The 22,761-nt window shown below is 28.5% G+C and overlaps 3 protein-coding genes across 6 annotated transcripts; 2 read left to right on the top strand and 1 right to left on the bottom strand.

The window, feature by feature from the left end:
- The first annotated feature begins 1,251 nt into the window (after nt 1–1,251).
- On the top strand, nt 1,252–5,777 carry LOC111033634 (mediator of RNA polymerase II transcription subunit 17). Its single transcript, XM_022314459.1, has 8 exons — nt 1,252–1,458; nt 2,340–2,543; nt 3,440–3,645; nt 3,735–3,994; nt 4,065–4,155; nt 4,213–4,431; nt 4,517–4,665; nt 4,744–5,777. The coding sequence occupies exons 1-8, from the start codon at nt 1,305–1,307 to the stop codon at nt 4,955–4,957; spliced, it is 1,497 nt and encodes a 498-aa protein (XP_022170151.1). The 5' UTR covers nt 1,252–1,304; the 3' UTR covers nt 4,958–5,777.
- A 4,690-nt stretch (nt 5,778–10,467) lies between these two features.
- Nucleotides 10,468–20,437, top strand: LOC111033636 (embryonic polarity protein dorsal-like). 3 transcript variants are annotated; one of them, XM_022314462.1, is made up of 12 exons: nt 10,468–10,783; nt 11,194–11,302; nt 14,125–14,345; nt 14,429–14,672; nt 14,784–14,924; nt 15,018–15,116; nt 15,177–15,310; nt 15,423–15,519; nt 16,664–16,741; nt 17,875–17,958; nt 18,023–18,205; nt 19,811–20,437. In XM_022314462.1, exons 2-12 carry the CDS (start codon nt 11,248–11,250, stop codon nt 20,227–20,229), a joined length of 1,755 nt encoding a protein of 584 aa, XP_022170154.1. In that variant the 5' UTR covers nt 10,468–10,783; nt 11,194–11,247; the 3' UTR covers nt 20,230–20,437. The 3 variants fall into 3 exon arrangements, with proteins under 3 accessions (XP_022170154.1, XP_022170155.1, XP_022170156.1); XM_022314463.1 differs by having other exon boundaries at nt 11,184–11,302; XM_022314464.1 differs by lacking the exon at nt 11,194–11,302 and having other exon boundaries at nt 10,469–10,783.
- Nucleotides 20,217–22,651, bottom strand: LOC111033637 (ubiquinol-cytochrome-c reductase complex assembly factor 1). 2 transcript variants are annotated; one of them, XM_022314465.1, is made up of 6 exons: nt 22,340–22,573; nt 21,288–21,497; nt 21,118–21,190; nt 20,884–21,053; nt 20,468–20,659; nt 20,217–20,390 (listed from the first exon to the last, which is right to left on the bottom strand). In XM_022314465.1, the coding sequence occupies exons 1-6, from the start codon at nt 22,340–22,342 to the stop codon at nt 20,316–20,318; spliced, it is 723 nt and encodes a 240-aa protein (XP_022170157.1). In that variant the 5' UTR covers nt 22,343–22,573; the 3' UTR covers nt 20,217–20,315. The 2 variants fall into 2 exon arrangements, with proteins under 2 accessions (XP_022170157.1, XP_022170158.1); XM_022314466.1 differs by having other exon boundaries at nt 20,316–20,390; nt 21,344–21,497; nt 22,340–22,651.
- Between the last annotated feature and the right edge of the window lie 110 nt (nt 22,652–22,761).

The raw sequence follows: 22,761 nt of genomic DNA, 5'->3' as shown, positions 1-22,761 counted from the left end.
AACAGAAATGTTTCAAAAACCCAGTCCTAATTGTATTGTAAGTTTTTTTAACTATCATCCTAAACAACCTAATATCAACACACCATTTAATTCCAAAAAAGTATTTTATAAAGATAATAAGATTCAACGATTTTGGCTTACCTACAACGGCAAAGCTTTATTTTGTTCTGTGTGTTATTGCTTTTGGGACTGAAATTAATTCATTTATAATTGGTATGTGTACTTGGTCTCATGTACATCAACGTATTAAAGAGCATGAACAGAGTCTTGTTCATAATCATTCTACTGAAGCTTATTTCATGGATTATAAAGAATGCAGTATTGATCATCTTTTGTTTAGAGACCAAAAAAAATCAAGAAATGAAATGGTAAAAAAGAAACGTCAAGTGCTTGAACGTGTCATTGATATTGTGAAACTTATTGGGAAAAGGGGGCTAAGCTATAGAGGAAGCATACACGAAGCTGCATATACCTTAGATGACCCATCATTAGACCATGGAAATTTTTTAGAAATACTTTTATTACTTAAAAAATTTGATATTGTGTTGAGTGATCATTTAGACTATGTTATAAAAAAAGTAAAATGTCTCATCAGTCTGGTAATCTAAGGCGTGGAGGACTATTAACACTTATTTCTAAAAGTACTATAAATTTAGTTATTGATTCCATTAGTAAACTAATAAAAAAGTCTATAAGTGAAGAAGTTATAGAAGCACAAATGTTTGCTATTGAACTTGATACTACACAAGACATATCTGTAAAAGATCAGTGTGCAATTGTTGTACGCTACGTTAATTCAGATGGAATACATGAGAAACTGTTAGCTATGGTTAACTGTACAGATAGCTCTGGATTAGGTATGTTTGAACTTTTAAAAAAAGTTTTGTTAGAAAATGGTCTGAAAGTAGAAAATTGTATTGCCAATGCTACTGATGGAGCTGCATCAATGCAAGGACAGTATAATGGATTTTCTGCGTGNTACCTATGTTAAAAAAAAAATAACAAAAATAAACTTGCTGTTCACTGATTTAACCAACATTATGAATAATGTAAATTTATTTTAAGTTTTATTCAATTTAATCATTGACTACAGAAGATTGTTTAGGTTTCTAAACTGTAGATAAAATACGGTTAAGATGTTTGATTTTTTCGACTTTAATATTAAGACAAACCTCTAAATTGTACATAACTTTATTAGATATATTCAATAAAATAAACTAGTACTAATCATAGCTTATAATTATTTCATTAATGTTATTTTATTATTTTGAAAATAGGCATTAGCTAGTGCATCAAATATAATAATGTCAGCTGTAGATCGATTAAGAAGTAGTCAGAATGAATTCATAAGGAACAGAACAACCCCCGATTTTCATATTGAGTTATTAAGATTACGACAAAATTGGAGGTTAAAAAAAGTTTCTACAGCCATTATTGGCGACCTAAGTTATAAAACAGGTAATTTAATGCAAATTAAGTTATTATAATTGTAATAAAAGTAAATATATAGGTGGTATATATTATTGATCATTAAGGCTAGTGTGGTCCAGGCCAGATAAAAAAGTGTTGGACATAGTTGTTGATTTATACTGTCAAAGAAGAAAACTTATTAAATGTTGTACACAGGCTAATAACTAAAATTTAGGTAATTGTTTGTATAAGTATAACAAAGTTAGTAGATATTAAAATAACGAAATAAAAACAATTTAACCCTGTATAAGATATTTTTTGACATGAAAAATAGGTAATTAGACAAGAAGAAAAATAAGAATTAACGATTGAAGATGAAGTTTTTAAAATCTTCACTGCACTTTTCTTAGCCAATGTGAGTCTAACAAGACCCTAAACAACAAAATTTATTCTCCAGTTTTGGAAATTTACTCCCCTAAATGAAAATCTAGCAAAAAATAACTCTTTTTAAGTGTGAAAAATAATGTAATTTTTTTTAAAAATGTTTAGTCTCACTTTTGTATCTACTTAATAATCCCTTTTTAATGAACCTATCAACCAACTTTCTAGGTATCATAGTTAAGGAGAAAAGTTAAAAAATAGACATTTTGTGACTGTTCACGCCAATGTTTTGTGAATTCAAATCATTATACCACTTGGGTGTGATATTGGATCTCTCATTTATATTTTATATTTTAGCTTAATTACTCATATACTCACTATTACTGAGTTATATTTTTATATTTTTCCTATTTAACACAAATTCAAATTTTCAAAATGTAGACTTTTTTTCATTTCAATTACTATACTTAATTGAAAATCAAGAAAGTAATATTGTGTGCTGTTAAAATTCTAAAAACTTTAAATTAATTAGATATTTGTATCTGCAGCTGGTTCAAAATTTGGACAAAGTGGTATGTTTGAAGTAACAAAAGCAGAAGATGATGTTCAATCAAATACTGGTATTTCTTCTAGTAGCCCATCGTCCTCTCCTAGTCATAATGTTTCAATCACTAAATCACCATCAGCTCTTAGAGTGACTGTACCTACTGAACTACAAGGAGTATCTTACATAATGGTATTATGCCAAAAAGGTAATCAAATCCATCTATGTGTTTTATTTTATTAATAATTAAACATTTGTTAAGCATTAAACTAAGATTTATTGTAGAGTGTTTTCATAACGATTTATTAATTTATAAGAATAAGTCAAAATACCAGCCTGCCCCCCTCCTTACAACCATATAAAATACTTTACCTTGGCAGAAAACTAATAAGATGTTACAATCATGATTATATTTTTTAGCTATTATTTTATTAATTTTGTATTATATACTTATTATTAATTATTTTAACTGAATCCAAAATTGATTTTTAAGTCTCTTTATACGAAACTATCACTAGAGAAAGTTCTGTAAAATATCTAGGTATTCATCCAGATCAAAGACCATGTTAACATGGGCCACTCACATCAAAACCAAAAGAAAATCAATGAAAATAAAACTTCATAAACTTCGTCAACTTCTCCGTTCTAAAATATTACTTAGTGACAAAACTCTTGTATTCAAACAATTAATTCGTCCTGCATTGACTTAGGGTATAGAAATCTGGGGCTCAACCAAAAACTCAAATCTAAATCTTCTTCAATCCTTTTAGTCGATCAGTCTCCGTCTTCTGACAAATGCACCTTGGTATGTTAGTAATCATACAATCCATGAAGACCTGAATATTCCAACTCTTCTCACCCTCGCTTCAACACACTATAAAAAATTGCATTCCAAAACAAATAATTATCCAAACCTGCTAATTTCTAACCTCTCCTCTAAGACTCCCGGATAACCCTCCCCGTCGACTAAAACGAAATTGGCCTCATGATTTACTTCGCTAAATAATTACGAAAAAAAAAAAAAAAAAGTCTCTCTATGTAATGTATTAATATGATAAATGAATATTTTAAAAACTTATTATATTTTTTAATTTGATGCTTTAGATCAAGAAAATATTTTTAACACTTCATTTAATCTACTGGGTTCAGCTCCAGCTACTCCTAATCCGGACATGCATTGGCAACAAAAATTAGAAGCTGCTCAAAATGTATTGTTTTGTAAAGAATTGTTCAATCAGCTTGCCAAAGAAGCTGTTCAATTGCAAGCAACTATACCTCATATGGTTGTTGGAAATCAAATTTCAGCTACAGTATGTGAATGAAAAAAAAGTTATACATTTAAAAAAAAACTATGCTTTAGAACTATAATTTTATATTATATTGTTTAATTCTTATATAGGTATTTCCTGGTATCCAGTTAATAATCGGATTATGTCATAGTTCAACAAATGGTAACCCCAACACTATATTACCATCTAAAACTGATCATGATCATGTACTAGAACACTCTCTGCATCAACTTTTAAGAGAAGTACACCACAGAAATACTCATCAACCATTTCCGCATCCTTCTTCAGGGCCATTAGGTCCAAGTAAACGCCGTGCAGTTGCTGGACCTAATGCTGCCGATCGTTTTGAATTGTTAGAAATGTCTAAAAGGTAAACAAAAAGATTTATACAAATAATTTAAGAGTTAAATCATTATTATTGTTTTTAATTCAAATTTCAGCCAAACATTATTAGAGCAAATTATAGAACAAGCTCAACACTTTTTTATGAGATTACGTACAGAATATGTTATTGATACATTAGCTAAAGAAGTAATTTTATTTTATTATATTTACTAAGAAAATATATAACCTGTATATTACTCATAGGTTAAAGATCCAATTATAATTTCACATTGGAATTCATTGAACTCTCCAACACAAGCTTGTGTTAAAGTCACTATTGTTTCACACGGATTTGACTGTATTTGTCGAACTTCTTTAGTTGTGCACGTAATGAAAAAATCATTAAAATGTATTTGCCGTGATGGTCGAGTAATGTATTTATCATATGAACCACAAGAATTAAGAGATCTCATTTTTTGTCAAGTAAATATAAATCTTAACTAATTTTAAATATTCATAAAAAATGTACATAATATTTGTTGTTTATGTAAAATAAAAACTGTTGTAGATTTATCAACATCAAATAATGGGAGTACAATCTGTAGCTAAAACACAAGGATGGCAATTCTTAGCTAGTTCTTCTCATCTTGGCCTAGGTCCAGTTGAGCCTATGGGAAATGCTAGCTCATGTCTCTTAGCTTCACCAATAGGAGATAGGTAAGATTAAGTGATAGAATTCGTAATAAATATAATTATATTATTTTATGAAATTAATCATTTTAAATTTTACTTTAGGTTAATTTCTGTGAAATGTGAACCACAAGGCAATGTCAGTGTGAGTATTGCGCATTCACCAAAAAAAGACTTCTTTGGAGGCCAATTGGTAAAAGAAAGAAAGTGGGAAAATTTGGGAGGTTCATTTAAAAAGGTTAGGTGGGACAAAATGGAAGGTAAAAACTTTTTAAACAAAATTGAACTTTTAATGGCTAGTTTAACCAATTCTACCTAATTTGTCAACAAAATCCTTGTTGATGTCAAAAAAGTAAAAAGTGTAGTATAATTTATGTTGTATATAATTTTATTAGTTAGTTTAATATAATTAATTCTTTCTATGGGAAAATAAATATAATTTTTACTATAGTAATGTATCAGTATCAAAACTATTTAATTTATATGTAATAAGTATTGATAATAATAAATTTTTGGTACGAGTTTACTTACCACTTAGTCATTTCATAACTTGTATTAGTGTGTTACTTTAAATTATTTGTTAATCAGGTCAGTAATTTATTATATTTGACATCTATAGTAAGTAATTCTCCTTTGTGTGATGTAACTCAGTGGCTATATCATGGGGAGCATTTTTAAAATTTTCAAACTCAAAATATTGATTATCAAATTATTTTTGTTAAAATTTGTTCATGTCAGATGACCAAATTCAAAACTAATAGCTCTATCAATAATTTGTTCAATATTGAATGAGGATAATAACTAATAATTGATTAGATAAATGTTAAAACTGTTAACTGGTGTGTACTGTTTTTTTTTTATCACTTTTGTTGGTCACAATAACTCATAGGTAGATAGTATTAGGGGTTTAAGAATAAATATTAAACTACCAATTACCATGATGAACCAACCTATTTTTGAAATTTTATATTGTTTTTTGTATTAAAATGTACACTGAGAAATGTACTCTAAAAATTTACAAATACCATTAACTTAAACTTTTCTAACTTGATCAATTTTACTTAGAATTATATAAGAGACTTTTGGAACACACTGTATATTCTTTTTATCAGACAAATATAGGGTTTTTGTTTTTACTATTTTTCTTCTATCAATACTTACCCTCTCATATTTAAGGTGTTGGCTGAGCAACACATGGACCCTAGTTACACACCACTGATAAATAGTGTACCCCAATTAAAATCCTGCATACATAACTATACAGTACAGTAGGACACATATGGCCGCAACCTTGTTAATACGTAATAATTCAACATTTTTAAGTAAAAATCTTAAACAATTTTAAAAAACCCGAATTTTAGTGTAAATTTTCATAAAGCCCTAAAATGATGCCAAAAAGGAAAAAATAACCTTATTCTGATTCAATAATACATGATACATTCATAAATTGTTAAACGAGCATAGCGTAGCTATAGCTGTGCATCAAAATCTCAGCTCCAATTATGTGATTTGGTTTAATCAGTATCTAATCGAAGCAATCATAATTTTTCGTAAATATAGGTTTGAGGACTTGATTACAACTAACTGACCCTAATAAATATATCCTTGTAAAAAATCTCTTATCCGACCATGTGCTGACGTCTATATATAATGTAAGTCTACAAAAGTTGTCGATATTAAAATACTGTAAATAGAATGACAATTGTTTATTACCATTGGACACAGATCTAATTTATAATACCTAGTATGTACTATGTAGTCATGTAATATAACTCCAAGGACCAAGAGCGACTGCAGAATAAATTCCACTCAGAGCGAGATTAAAATCCAATAGCCAAATTACCTAGTATATTATATTTTGGTATACTGTAAGTATACAATCTAAATATCATAGAATAGGTAGGTAGGTATTGAAATGTTAACATCAATGTATTGTTATTACTTATTTGTAATACGATTAATGATTATATTAAACCTATATTATGTTGTGTGGGTGGATCCGATATCTATTGTATGGAAAATACACGAATAATCAATCGTTGTTTAAACTTAAGAAAATAATTTCTTCAAACAACGTTTAGGTACTGAATTATGTAGATTAAATAACTAATAAAGGATAATTCAAATACAAATTTTTGAAGGGGTTAATCTTGCATACTCTCTGAAAGTTTTACCCGATATTCATCTTCGCAATTTACTAGTGCACAATCTTGTACTTAAAAGTGCATCAAATTTTAAGTTTTTGTTTTAGAATAAAAAAAGTTGACGATATCCAATATTCTAACGTTTATAATTTATATTATATGTATTTATTAAATTTTATAATTTTATATATAATAACAATCTCTAACGACTTCTGTTACTTTGTTATTATTCACTTATTGTATTAATCATTGAAACTTAAAATATTCCACATTTTATGTACATACTACGGCTACGTAATAAAATGTAAAAAATATTTGGACTAATTTTAATTTATATAGTTTTTTTTTTAATTATTGATAAAACAGTTAAGGCGTCCAAAATTGAATATGAGATCTCACATACTATAATACCCATAAGTTATTATCATAGCAATTTAAAAATATTGAAAAATAATGCAGTCATATTTTTTTATAAGTGAAGAAATACAATACAAAATAATGAACATTTAGAATTTATTTTGTAGTTAAAAGCTTGTAAAATGTTGAATTTTCAATTTAATACATTGTATGAGGTTTCTCAAAATTTGTCATTATACAGAAACCTACACTTCTCAAAAATACGAAAGGGCTTTTTTTGATCAACATATTTCAAGCTATAATATTAAATTTTTATTTCAACGAAAATTATCAATTTTATTTTAGGTTCAAAAAATATTATTTGTTGGGACTTGAAACTTTTTGTTGCTTAATTTTTTATTATATGCGTTTTGTTGTTGGCAGAAATTAGTTCAAAGTATTGTATTAGTAATAGCAATTAGCAATATTAAAAGGACAAAGGTATAGAGTAAAAATATTGTTAGAAATTGTATAGACTGACCTACCGTCTTAGTATTGTAATAAAAACATAGCATTATGCCAATTTATTTTAGATTAAATGCTATCAAACTAAATTTTATAAAAAAAATAACTCGGCCATTAATTGAACGCCCGTGTAATAATTCATTTTTGCAATTGATTAAAAAAAATATGGAGGTACAATTAAATATTATATATTTGTTGTAATGAAGTTCTAGTAAATTATACGAGTATGTAATCGTAGACATCGTACCAATACCTAGTACCTATCACTGTATCAACGTAAGACGCATAATACTATAACATAAATAATATAATAGCAGGTAAAGTAAAGTGAAACTATTTTAACTCATGTAGGATTGTAGGAAAGTGGCAATTCGCAATATGACGTGCTCAGCGGTGTGGGATTTCTACTCGTTTATTATAATATAGGCAAGGTAAGTAAACAGTTAATTATAATGCAATTGCAGAAATATACCTGTTGACTATTGTACATATTTTATACAATATGCTAATCTACATACAACATAATGCATAATAATATAGTCATGTAGGTGATGGACATTGGGCGATATGGTGATGCACTCAGAGACAGTTTTTTCAAGCTCTTATTAATACGTAGTATTTTTTATTATAGTCATTAGTCACTACGTATTTGTGTAACTAATACCTACCAACTACCTGCCACCTGAATCTACCTATTCGGTGGTTTAGGTATTATAGAATGTACCTATAGACAACCGTTTATCAAGGTGATTTTAGTGAAACTACAATAAGTATAATAATTAATTATTGTAGATAATTTGTTTTTAATAATAATAATACAAAACTAAAACAAATGGTTATTTAATTTAAAATTTGATACCCTATCAATATTCTGACTATTTACAGAAATATATGTTCATAACTACATAAGAAATAAGGTAACTCGGTCTGTTGGATGTACTCTTAATCTTGATGCTTAGCAGTTAGCCAGCAACTTCTGTCTGTCTGTCTATGTTATTACTAAGCGGTTTAAATTGCATTTATCTGTAGACTGGTGTAATAAGTAGTATAGATAGCGTAGTAGGTATAATCATATTAAATAGTTTAATATAATACATATAATATATACGTCCAAGCAGTGATAAATTAAAACGATAAACAGAATATAATCATTATAAAATATAATATTTCATTCAATATATATATACTATATTATATTGTGTACCTATATAAATATGAAATATGTAGGTAGGTCCATCATGGTCAATGATATAATTTATTATAATGAGCAGTTCGCACGCGTGTCTTTCGATTTAAAAACCTACGCCGCAGTAGTATAAATTACAATATTTAATACATTATTCGTGTCTTGTTGAGTCTTGGGTACGTAGTACGTACACTGTACACATCAAATGTAGGTACAATATTATTATGATCTATTATAAAAATTCCATCAGCCGAGTATTTTTATCGAAAATCGAAGTCGAACCGCGTTTACATAGGTACATTTCATGTCCTATACCTACCTATATATATATAACAGCATATATATACGGCAGCGGCCGTATATTAGAATAGAATGGTATTATAATTATAATGTATAAGTTAATATTTTTATTCGTTTATCAATTATTATTGCTGAACGTTGTTCACGACTGAGCATTGTCAGTTGTCACAGTCGTAAAATTTTAATCTCGCCGTAAGTCATATTGTTGTACATAATTGTATTATATTGATAGGTTAATCGTCTACGTATAGGGCATCATTTATTACCCTCACACGCTTAAAAATTAAATTTAAATGATTCTCCCCTTTGCACTCTGCATTTGGAAGAATCCATCTGCGATTTGTCTCATATTCTTTTCGACTGCCCCTCACTTGCCATTAAAATTAAACGCCAGGACTTAGTTACTTCTCTTATCTCCTTGAATGTTCCATTTAATCTCTACTGTCTACTCCATTCTAAATTCTAACTCCGAACAGGTCATTATTATTATTATTTCTTTTAGTTATATACTTATACATTATAATTGTTGAGCTCATTTTCAAATAGAAGCTAAAAAAAATTATATTGATGATAAAATAACGCGTTGCTAGCGATCGTGGACTTGGCGGTCCCTAAATTATTGGAAAATATCCAGAGTATAAAATATTTATTTTTACACACATTTTCAATATCTCAATAAATTTAAAAAATATTATTTGGTTAAAAATAAAATAAAAACAATTATAATTTATAAGCAATTATTATCTGATGATTTGTATCAAGTTGTAAATACTATTATAGGGCAGTAGGTATTCACAATCTTGCTATCATCATTACATTACATCGAAAGTGAATAAGTGAAACGATTAAAATTATTTTTCACGGTATAATGTCAAGTACCTATTTATATGTAATTAATACATTTAGGGCCGCGGGGAAAAATCTGGTAATACCCACTCGGCCCCTCCGAATTCTATCAAATATCCGCATATATTATATAAAATGTATATAATATCATCTATATAGAATAATATAGATTATAGGACGTGCGTTCGCAGGCATTGTACGTTTAGCACATAACACACGTACGCAATTTGATATTTTTTTAAGTAAATACCTTAATAAGTTTATTGTTAATAATATATTGTATGAAACTATTAATAATATGTGTTACGCTTTAATCTAATAAGTAATAACATAATAATATTATTACGATCGGAGACGGTACGGCGTCTGCCACGGACTATCTGGAAACACTGTGAAATACTTGTCTATGACTGTGGCACTGCGCTGCCGACTATTTCCGCTACAGGTCTTGGCACCCTGCGCGTGGTCGGCTTGAGCGGCCAGCGCGCTCGTCTTGGCGCTCGCTCATCGCCAGCAGCAGCTGCAGCTTCTCCCTCCTTTATCTATTTGTTTTGTTTTTTTTTTTCGTTTTCATTTTTTCTCGTCTCGTATCTCGTTCACATTGCAGTCATTGCACATCCGAAGTTTTATTTTTACACTTTACTGCTCTGGTTGTGCCTCTGTTGTTGTAAGTCCTGTGAGTCGCAGCGTCGTCGTTGTCTTCGCTACCACCTGGGCAGAGTCGTGGACGGTACGACAAGAGCACAGAAAACCGCATCGTCCATTTCGAGTCTGGCGACAAATAATGCCCCTTACCCGCATTACACTGGTAAATCGAATTTTCAAAATACCAATTGCGTGTGTAATTTACACCGTGCACACTCGACGAACGAAAAATATTTGATTTAATAGCGCCTCTGGTATGCCGTGGTCGCAAATCGTGGCCACCTTCCGGTGTGTGCGGCGTTTCTGCCTTGTATTTCTTTACTGTAGTGTTTAGTTTACGTGTGCACGGGGTTTCTGCCTTGTATTTTTTCGTTTTAGTACCTATTTAATTTTTCGTGTGCATGTCTCTCGTCTGACAATTGTATTCGCATGCAATCATTGTGTTATTACTATTATCATTGTGTTTGTCCGACCAAGATTCCTAGCTCAATTCTTGTTATTGTTGTTCCACACGCTCTTACTGCACATATTATTTGTTGGCATGATTTTGTAACTCACTTTAGTTGATTTCAGATGTGTGCGCTTGTTTGTTATTGTAATTGTTAATAAATTGTGAACCGATTGATAATGGACCTGAATGATAAACAATCTAATATCCCTGATCTCCATCTTAGTGATGTCAGTAAGTAAAAAAATAATTATTCATTATTTAAAAGTTAAACAAATGTATTATATAGGTTGGTAGATAATGTTATTTCGTGGTCGTACTAATATTGTGTTTATAATTGATAACAATATTTTGCTTTTAGTTTTTTGGGGCTTTGGAAAATACTTTGATTACAAAATCTTCAGGATTAGGAAATTAACTTATAACTGAAAAGTATACATTCTATGGTTAGATATTTAATTGTTCCTGAATTTACTTAATGTTGATATTGTGAGTTTCCAAAATGTTTGTATTCACTTGTTTTCTGTTAAATGTCATTGCTTGTGCATGTTTAATGTTTAATGATCCATTTGTTGTCTGTTGCTTGTTGTGTTGATTGCATCATATATATTTTTAATTGTTAAAACCTGTGGAAATTTAGATATTCAATAGGTACATGTAATATTATATTGACTTATTAAGTCAGGCCTGGATTTCAAAAATAATGTCCTTTGGGGGCAAATAAAAATGGGCCCCACATATATAATTTACTATTTATTTACTTTACTTAATATTATATAAATATATCTCCTAAAACATTTTTTAATTTAATATGTTACAGATGTAAAATATTAAAAAAAGCAACTACACCTATAGACTTTGTTTAAAATAAAAAATCTAAATACATTTATTACTTGTAATTTATTATTCATTTAATACTAAGTAAAAGTATAATTTACATATTACTTGTCTTACTTAAAACATTGTTAAAAGAAAAACTTTAAAAAGTCAATATTTTGCTTAGGTAATATTATACTAATATATATCTATGCTACGTTTGTATTGTACTGCAAATTCTACAACTGTTGTTCATTGACGTAACAATTACCAAATAATAAAACATAAGGCATACCTACTTAAGAGGACGCTACCCATGCGTTTGCTGTCTCCGTCTTATTACACACATACAACATAGAACATTTCTGTTCACTAGATTCAATAGTGTGCTGTTAGTTTTGATATTAGACTGAATTGACCTACTATCAAAGTTTTAGGTAAGAACATTATCTATGCTTAAGCGTTGGCTAATTTTTGGATATCTTAATTTTCAAGCGAGATATGCACATTTTTGATTTGTGTTATTTCACATACTTGTATCTTGCTTGAAAATAAAAATATTGTAAATCCGCCGACGTTTAAGAGCATAGATAATGCTCTAAAAGTTTGATAATACTTAAATTCACTCTAATATCAAAACTAACAGCACGCTATTACAACTAGTAAACGAAAATTTGATTTTTCGTAAGTTGGTAAGACGGAGACAACAAACACGTGGGTAGCATCCTTTTAATTAATAATCACAATTTTAAGTAAAAACATTGTATCAGTTTTCACATATGACTTTTAATACCCATCACATAGATACATAAAGTGAGCACTATATTTATTTCTCATCTGAGCTATTGTATGATCATTGATTTTATAGTATAAGAATATATTATATTATAAAACCAATAGTATATGGTTAAATAGTCTATAATTAGATTAGTATATATAAAAACTATACATTTCTTTTCGCTTACCTACCTTAACCATTGACATGCACACGGTGTGACATAAACATACTTCAATATTTAATATTTTCTAGCATAATTTTTTTTTATATTTATTTTATTTAATGAGGCATTGAACTATAGAATTCTTTGGTTTTTTCTGGGGGGCTGATAACCGTGTGTCCCTGGGTACACGCCCCCTCTGCCCCCTACTAAGTCTGGGCTTGTACAAAATAATTTGAAATGTATTTTATTAAGTGTATAAGTAATGTCAGTAATATTAGATAAGTACCTAGGTCTTTTTAGAAGCAATTATTATTATTGTCATTAAACATATTAGTTGAGTCTGAAAAAATATTTTTTGTTGGTTTTATTATTTCTTATTTGGTATATTAGTTAAAAGTAAAAAAATGTTTTTGAAATCTGGACAGATACCTAAAAATCTCACTAGAAATATTTTGCATACAAGTTTTGCTTGAATTGCCTAGGATTTTTATGATAATACAAATGTAATATTAAATAAAATTATTACATTTGAAAAAACAAAATATTCATATTTATCATAGTATAATATATATATATACATAAATATTATTAAGGGACATTGTTTATTACCGTTAGTGTAAATAATGTTTCTCATTTTTTATAACTATTCAGACCAATAGGAATCTTACAGATATAAACCATTGAAACTGTCATTTAAGAGATGTTAGCGCACTATTTGTGTTATTTCTTCGACATACCAAATTTATGTACAGCGGGACCAACCCTATTTTATTATTTTTGGAATTGGAGTGAATATTAGATGTATTCATCTTTAGGTTAAGAACATTACCTGAATAGCTCTACGTTGGCTATTTTATGATATTAAAATTTTTATGTAAATCATGAGCATGTAAATTATTACTATTCAGAAATGCTTTTCTAAAATGTATGAAAATTAAAATATTGTTAAAACGAGTCAACTTCGCAACACAGGTAACGTTAATATGTGGGTAACTTGATAATAAGAAAAATTCAATCTAATATAATAATTAACAACACAGTTGTGGTTCTGCTAAAAGTAAATTCGCCATATTACACTTGGGTCTCAGAGTTGAAAATAAATGGTGCTCTCAACATTAAGTTATCCTCTACAACTTCCAAATATTCTCTTTGTACCATTGTTTGGAATTAGTAATACTTAAAACAATTTCATTAGATATTGTAGGTACTGTATGTATTTCTAATTTATTTAACTCATCTTAAAATAGTTTATGTATTCTTAATAAATATTATTATAACTAACTACATGAACATTTTTAGTTGAGGTCATTGAAGAGCACGTAAGAACTGACACTGTGCAACAAATGGACGGTTCATCATCTAATAATGGGCGAAGACCTCCAACTTCACCATATATAAAAATCGTTGAACAGCCTGCTTCCAAAGCTTTGAGGTTTAGATATGAGTGTGAAGGTAGATCAGCTGGGAGTATACCTGGAGTTAATAGTAGCACTGAAAATAAAACCTACCCAACAATTCAAGTAATGTCACAAATAAATCATTTTTATTAATTTGTTAAATATTTTTTTCTTATTGCAATAATATTTTGTGATTTAATTTTCAGATAGTAGGCTATAAAGGCAGGGCTGTTGTTGTAGTATCATGTGTTACAAAAGATAGACCATATAGGCCTCACCCTCATAATCTTGTGGGACGTGATAACTGCAAAAGAGGAATTTGTACTATAGAAATCAATAATGAATCAATGACGGCAAGTTTTCAGAATTTGGGAATACAATGTGTAAAAAGAAAAGATATTGATGAGGCACTCAAAGTACGAGAAGAAATAAGAGTAGATCCATTTAGAAGTAAGTAAATATAAAATCATTAAATGTATCCAAATACTATTTAGTTATTAGTCTAATATTTTAACAACAAGAATAGAAATTATGTACATGTATTTTTTAAATATTTTACAGCTGGATTTTCACATAAAGAGAACCCAACTTCAATCGACTTAAATGCAGTAAGGTTGTGTTTTCAAGCATTTCTTGGTGGTACACAAAAAGGAAAATATAGTATCCTTGAACCAATTGTATCAGATCCAATTTATGATAAAAGTTAGTTTGTTTTATCTTTATACAATTACAATACTAGTATCCAACAGCGACTATTTTAAGTAATTTATATAAACTTTGATTTATTATTTTTAGAAGCGATGTCGGATTTAGTGATATGTAGATTAAGTGATGCAGCAGCTTCAGTTGTAGGTGGTAGAGAAATCATATTATTATGTGAAAAAGTAACAAAAGGTAAAATTAAATTAAAGATTTAGTTTATGATGCTCTAATTATAATGTGCTAATTATTTAGATGATATCCAAGTAAGATTTTTTGAAGAAAAAGATGGTGTATGCATTTGGGAAGGCTATGCGGATTTTCAAGCTTCAGATGTACATAAACAAGTGGCTATTAGCTTTAGGACTCCGAAGTATAAAATAATGCAGGTAAATTTAAATAATAATTTTTTTTATTTTTAATGTACTATTTTACATATTTATGGTTTAATATTTTGAACACACTAAAAAAAAAAAAAATTATTTTACTCTTTTAATTTAGATTGATGGCCCTGTAAATGTATGGATTCAGTTAAAAAGACCTTCAGATGGCATGTGTAGTGAAGCTCGTCCATTTTTGTTCACTCCGGTTGATTCAGGTATGTCCCCTCAGAAATATGATAGGCTACCAGAAAAAAATTTCAATGACTACTGGGCAGATGATCAACCAGAAGAAAAAGTACCGCTTAGCGTTTTTGATAAAAATAAATATAATGAGGATGAAGATATTAAGGTAGAAATAAAAGATGAACCTATGGAGGTCAACGAGGAACCATGTTATGACATTAACAAAGAGAATAAAGAAGATACAGTTAGTTCGTCTTCAGAAATTATGGGCGAAGATTTGCGTGGAACATACTCTAGTCTTCAAATGGCATTTAAAAATCCATGTTCAATACCTGAAAGATGTCAGAGTTACGAGGATGTTTCAATCTTACCACCCAGACCTCCTAGCAGTTCTAAACCGAAGTTTGACAATAATACTGCTCCACCGTTGCCTCCAAAAAGAGTTAAAAAAAATCCTAGACCAACAAAATATCTTCCTACGGTACAAGAAAAACCATCAAAAATCAAACTGTTGCATAAGTTATTGAGTATGCGGAAAAGAAGTAAATCGATGTGTTCATCTAATAGTAGTATCAATGAACCTATTAATGACACTCCTTTGACAGAAGCAGAAAATTATGCCTTATATACTTCCGTAGCACCTCATGCAGCCATGTCGGAGTTTGACGAATCATCTATGTATTATAGCACTGTGGAAGGGGGCACAGTTACAACTGTAAAATAATGTAATCAAAAGAAAAAGTTAACTATTATCATTTTGCTCAACATTTATTAACAAATTGTTGAAATTAAAAATAATAAACGTATCAGGGTTATAAAATAATTTAATTTAATTATTGACTGGCAGTGAATATTGAAACATTTTGCTTGTACTAACAATTCAATTTTACTAAGATTATTGAGTATAATTTAATTATAGGAGTAGAGTTAATTAAGGTCTAGTCCATAGTTGATAAATTAACATATTAACAACTTATTTTCCTCTTTTTCATTATATAAATAATTGTGTATTTTGTTTTTGATCATCATTTTCATGTTCTTTTTTCTAATATTGTTTATGGGTATATACATTTTTATATTGCAGTTAAATATTGTGAGCCAAGTTAATGTTCAAAAATATATTTTATTATTTTAAGTTTATGCAATGTTTATTGATTTTTTTATTGCGCGTTATAGATCCAGCCATGTTGAAAAGGAAAAGACAGAAATTATCTAGCGAAAGTGAACTTTTGAGGCAATTACAGAGTGACCCTAGTGAGTAAAAATAATATAAATGACATCTAAGCTTTTATAAACAACCCTGGGCGATGTAAGGTGATTTAAAAAAATTGTTACTATTCGGTGCCGGTGTCAATCAGTTTATGTCAGTTTCATTTAATTAGCATGATATTAGTATTTATAAATTTAACGAACACGTGATAATGTGTATATCTCAGTACAAGCCTAATTGTGTTTCTTTCCTTTTCTTTACATGTTCAAGTATTTATACATGTAAAAAAAAAATTGTAGTTTATTTAATATTTAGTATGTGAAAATACAAGGAGAAGAAACGAACAAATAAAATTGAGAAAATAATAAGTAAGTAAAAAGTAGGGTAGAGTATTTCTTGGTTATATGTGGTTTTCTAAAGTAGAGTTCAAAATGCTGGATGGGATATAATGTGTATTTAATTATATTTCCTATTTTATTTAAAAAAAATAAGTATTGCAATGCTTGACATACAATATGTATGTTTTTTTATGTAGCACACATATGCTTAAATGATTTATTTTCAAAATTGTTTCTTTTTTCTCAAATGAAATTTAAACTAGTTAAATCCAAAAATAAATAATACTTGACAGTTTTGCAGTCGCCCCCCCCCTCATCCTTTAAATTGAATTTAACTTAAACTTTTTTCATACATTACATGTTTAATAAAAATATTCAAGCTTGACTACCAACCCCTAGAACATTTTATATGGATACCTAAGTAGTTTATTAACTTTTCATCTAGCTCTGATAAAAAAATTATCACCCTAGTATATACAAATAATCCAGTCCAAGCTCTTTAATAATTTGAAAGTAAGTATAAGACTAATTTAATCTTAATGATATGTTTTTTTTTAATTAGATAATTAGATACACGTGGTATACCATCCTATATTAGTTATCCATTTGTTTTTCAAAATAGATTTTTTTAAGTAATTTTAGATCATTATCATCTTTTTTACACTATTTTCTTGGTGATGTGATTTTTCATGTGTAGATTGTTATTTCTGTTTGTAATTTACCAATTGTAATTGCTTTTTTTGTTAAGTGTTTCCAACAGTTACATTTGCATGCTATTGCTTTTGTCATTTTTAAATAGTAACAAAACACTATTTTTATTACCAATTCTATTATTTTAGGACTTATGGCTCAGTCTTCTAATTTTATTGATGGAATGGTTATTGACCAATTGTCTATTTCTGTACCAATCAAAGAAGAACCAGGTTTGAATTATACATTAGAATTTTCACGTTCAAAAATTAATATTCACTCATTCTTATTGTATAGAAACTAGTCCAAATCCTTATAGTGGTTTATATCCACTTTCAAATTCAAGTGTTCTTGGTCAACATTCACCTTTGTATAACTCAAGAACACCTTCACCACTTGAATATCAGTTCCCAAATGTAAATTCTAACTCATTGTATGGGCAGACTTCATTACTGAAAACCAATATTCGACCACCTTCAGGTAAAATAATTATCATTCTATCTGATGTTGTAGGAATATTAAGAAGATGAAAAAAAACTATATAATATGTACTAGCTAATATCAAACTAGCAATAAAACATATATTGTATGTTAATACAGTACTGCTAGGTGTACAAAACTTAATATGGTTATGTTCAGGGCTCGTAAGTTCATGCACTAAAAAGTTCAAAAATATGCATCATGTAAATTATTTATGAGCAAATTTAAAAATAATAAGAATATATCCATTAATTTTAAAAGTATTTTATTCCTTTTAATTTTTATATATTTAACAATCAAAATTAATAAAATTAATACTTGTGAAGTTCATATAATCATATGGATTTGTCATATTAATTTTAATTAGGTAAACTTTTTTTGTCTAATTTTTGTACACCATTATCCTGCACCTACAATGAAAATATTTGGAATGAAATATTAGTTATTTGACATTTTCACGACTTGTACTGTTAAACAACTCATCGGCGACTGGCATGTGCAAGAAAACTATACTTTACCAGGGTACAAATTTGTAGATGCGGATTGGTAAGAAACATTGTACAGGTATCGTTTCGACGAGGGACTATACATAGCAGAGGATGGTAGTGGTAGCTATAAAATTGTTTCCGCGGTACTAAGTAAAACGTATAAAATCTAAATAGGGAAATACTAGAAAAGTAGGTAGTCACACGAAAATAAAAATAAATCAAAACACTATCATTCAGTAAACGGGAAAGTAAATAAGAAACAAGAAACATTTCAAATATTTTTCAATACAATTTTTTTAAGAAATAATATAATAATAACTCTAAAAAAACGATTATTTGCCAAATATGCCTTTACACCCAAAACATGCAAAAACATGTACTATTAAACTTCATATTATTATTACTATTGTTATGAAATGGATTTGTATCTCAGTTAGCATATTTTTCTGGGTAGCAAAAAAAACATGCAAATGCATGAACTTACGAGCCCTGGTTATGTTGAATAATAAAAAAGAAAAAGCTTAAAAAGATAGTATGATCATTGATTTTTTAAAGTTTATAAACAATGGTTAAGAGGATGTCGCACCCTCTGCAACATACCAAATTTTCAGTTTCAAAAGGTCCTAACTTACTTAAAAATTATAATACCAATAAAGGCCTGAATGAGACCCTGGATAATAATCTTACCTCTACATTTTAAAATGGGTTAATTATAATGTTAAAACTAAAAACACGCTATTGGAACTGGTGAACAGAAATTTGGTACGACGGACGCCTGTAAGACGAAGACCACACAAAGGCTGCGACCCTCATTTTTTAATTTAATATGAATCAGTGTTCTTGATTGCAAAAGCTAGTTAGTATCCAATAGCCTTTTTTCAAAAATATTTGATTAATAATTTAAATGTATATTTACATTTATATTATTAATGTGTTCGATGTTGGTTGTGTATTAAATCAACGATACATAATATTTTACATTTTGTCCAAAATAATTTCTTGTTTGTTAAACAATTTTTAAATCCAGATTTAAAAGTTTAAATATTCTCTTATCACTTTTACCTCAAATTTTTTCTTAAATACATGTAATTTTAATAGTTTTAATGGAATTGTGCAGGAATTCAAACTAATTGCGGCACAATAAGTGGTTGCACTATTACAGAAGTGTGTCCTACACTTAACAGTCATAATCCAACATCTCAAAAAAATTATGCTCCACCAACTACCATAACTATAACACCTTTACCATGCCCAACAGAAGGCAATAATGAGCCTAATCTTATGGAAGCTACATTTTCAAGCTTAGATCGTTTAGATTCTAGTGATTTAAGGGAATTTACCTTGTTGGAAGACAGTGAACATGTGTTGTCTGCCAATTTATCTGCTAGTCTACATTTAGCAGAGAATAGTGCTGCTCATGGAAAGTCCGATCAAGAAATAGTTGTCCAAGACAATATAAATATGTCTGACAGTTTTGATAGAATTGCTGACAACACTCTTAATGAATTCTGTGAGATTTACACTAAACGTAATTAATCATTGATCGTTAAAATATCTAATTTATAATTTTGTTAGGTAAAATATTATATATAATAAACACTGTTTTTCTTTTTACAATAATTCTATACAAATTTTATCCACTTGACATCTTTTTTTGTAAATAAACTGTCAAATGTTTGCAATTGAAGAATGGACATCTGTTGAAAATAATATATAAAATAAAATGTTGACCAACTTAAAGTTACCATAAGAGTTAATATATTTTTTATTTTACCTGTTTCCTAATATATTTCACTACTAATTCAATTTTTTCTGGGTCATTACATTCTTTATTGAATACTCTACGCCATACCATGCTGGCTAAGACCATATCATTAGTGAGCCATCCTTCATCATAACCTACTAACGCCCCTCGTAATTGATCACTTAATTCCTTTATTTGACGATGTCGGACATCTGCATTTACCTAATAATATTAAAATTATTATTTATTAGTATATTTTGTATTATGAAAGTTCCTTTTTGTTAACTAGTAATAATGTTACTTAAAAATTATGATAAATCTTTTATTTTCTCAAACAATATAAGTTAATAAATAGATCTGTATGTTAAAAATGTAATATATTATGAGTCATAAATACGTGTATTTTTTTAGCTATATAAGAGCAACTTGTCTTTGAAAAAACTTACGGTTGCTAATTTCTTAGAACGAAACTCAACATCATTCCATAATGCTTCCATGATAAAATTTCTTATCATTGTTCCTTGGGTACCTTCATGCATAAAACGAACAAATATCATCCATAAGTGTAGTTCTGTTATAATAAACCAAGAATTAAATGTATCCGGCAAATCAAGTTCTGAAAATGAAATACAGTTTTTAGAAAGTAAATAGAATATTTAATTTAAAACTCATTTTATTACTTATCATGATTTGATCAAAAGGAATTTGGTCCACCAATTTTTCATATAAAATCCAACTATTTGCTTCATATTTCTATAAAATACCAATATTAAAACAATAATCATAAGTTATTAATAATATACTAACATGAAACATTTTGATTATATGATATTATGATATGTTTACTTACAGACTTATTTAATGGATTCATTATTTGAAATCTGTTGATAAAATCAGAAATCTTACTTTTAGTATTAACACCAACAAAGTCTGTGACAGCATGACGTTTAGCAATTGTGAAGTTTGTATTGTTTGGATAAATTAAGCCATTCGATTTTATAGCAACACAACAAACTGTTCTAGACTGGAAAGCCAGTATACTTCTAACTGGCACACACAACTGAAAGAAAATACTTAATTATTAACTTGTCATATTTTGGGACAGAGTTAATCTGCAAGTTTGTTGAATTTATACCAATTCATAAATAAACTATGGATCCTTTATGTATTTAAAAACAAAATAAGTTAAGTATACAATTAAACGTATCTGCTTTTTTCTCTACTTAAGATAACTAGTAACATAAATAAATAAATAGATCTATTGAGTCATGCCTAGTAATATGTTAAAGGGTGACTAATACAACTATCTAGTAATAATTGGAAAACATTACAAGTCAAAATATTGTAGTGCAACAATTAATTTATAAGCTAAAAACATGATGTATCATAGTTTTAATTTATTCTATAAAAATATATCTACCTGCAGTAAAAAAGTAATTTTTTTGTTAAGTGAAAATAATTAAAAATGTATTATGATTCTAAAAGAATAAAAAAAAAATTTTAAATACAATTTTTATGTTTTATAACAGCAAGGGTTTGAAGATGAATGTAAATTTATAATAGTGAGAGTGTAAGTGTTAAATATGGTATGAATTAATAATATAAAACTAGTACCTAATAGATACTTTCTATTTCTTTGAACTAAGATAAACTTAATAACATATAATAACATAATAAGTGATCGTTGGTAAATAATTATTTTCATTAATTTATATTAATACCTACTTAGCCGTTAGTAATCATAAGTTACTTTCTAACATGATAATTATGATTTAAACGTTTAATCAAAGTAAGTAAGCAGGTAGCAAGCTTATAAATTTCAATTATAAATCATATGATGAGTGAAGTGCTCAAAATGAATATTATTAGGAACAGAATAGTTTGTGTGAAGACAAGACTTACCATTTGAGTGAACTTAACACGACGATGTACGGCTAATTAATTTATGATGTACCTATAATTTAAGTATTAACTAATTAAATTTGGAAATTCCGAATATTGCGCTCAGTTTTGTAATAATAATTAGGTTTTGTTGATAGGTTGGAGACGGTCTGACAGTAGTTCACGGTCTCGTCGATGAATTGGTACTAACGAGTAACGGGGCCTCCGAAGTTGGAAGTTCGAAGTCGGGGCTAGTGTAGGTACCTTCAGAGTAAGTTTCTATATCATAAAACGGTGCAGTGCATATTCTATGGTGCAGAGTGAACGATAAGCAATGGCTTAACTTGATAACGCTTATCTGTCGAGTTGGAGTAGATTATTATTATTATGGTATATATGTATTATTATGGTTGTATCACAAAATTGATTTCATTCATATTATA

Source organism: Myzus persicae, unplaced genomic scaffold (genome assembly GCF_001856785.1).
Source record: "Myzus persicae strain clone G006 unplaced genomic scaffold, MPER_G0061.0, whole genome shotgun sequence".
Taxonomy (NCBI): domain Eukaryota; kingdom Metazoa; phylum Arthropoda; class Insecta; order Hemiptera; family Aphididae; genus Myzus; species Myzus persicae.
This window is presented reverse-complemented; position numbering and strand designations above follow the sequence as displayed.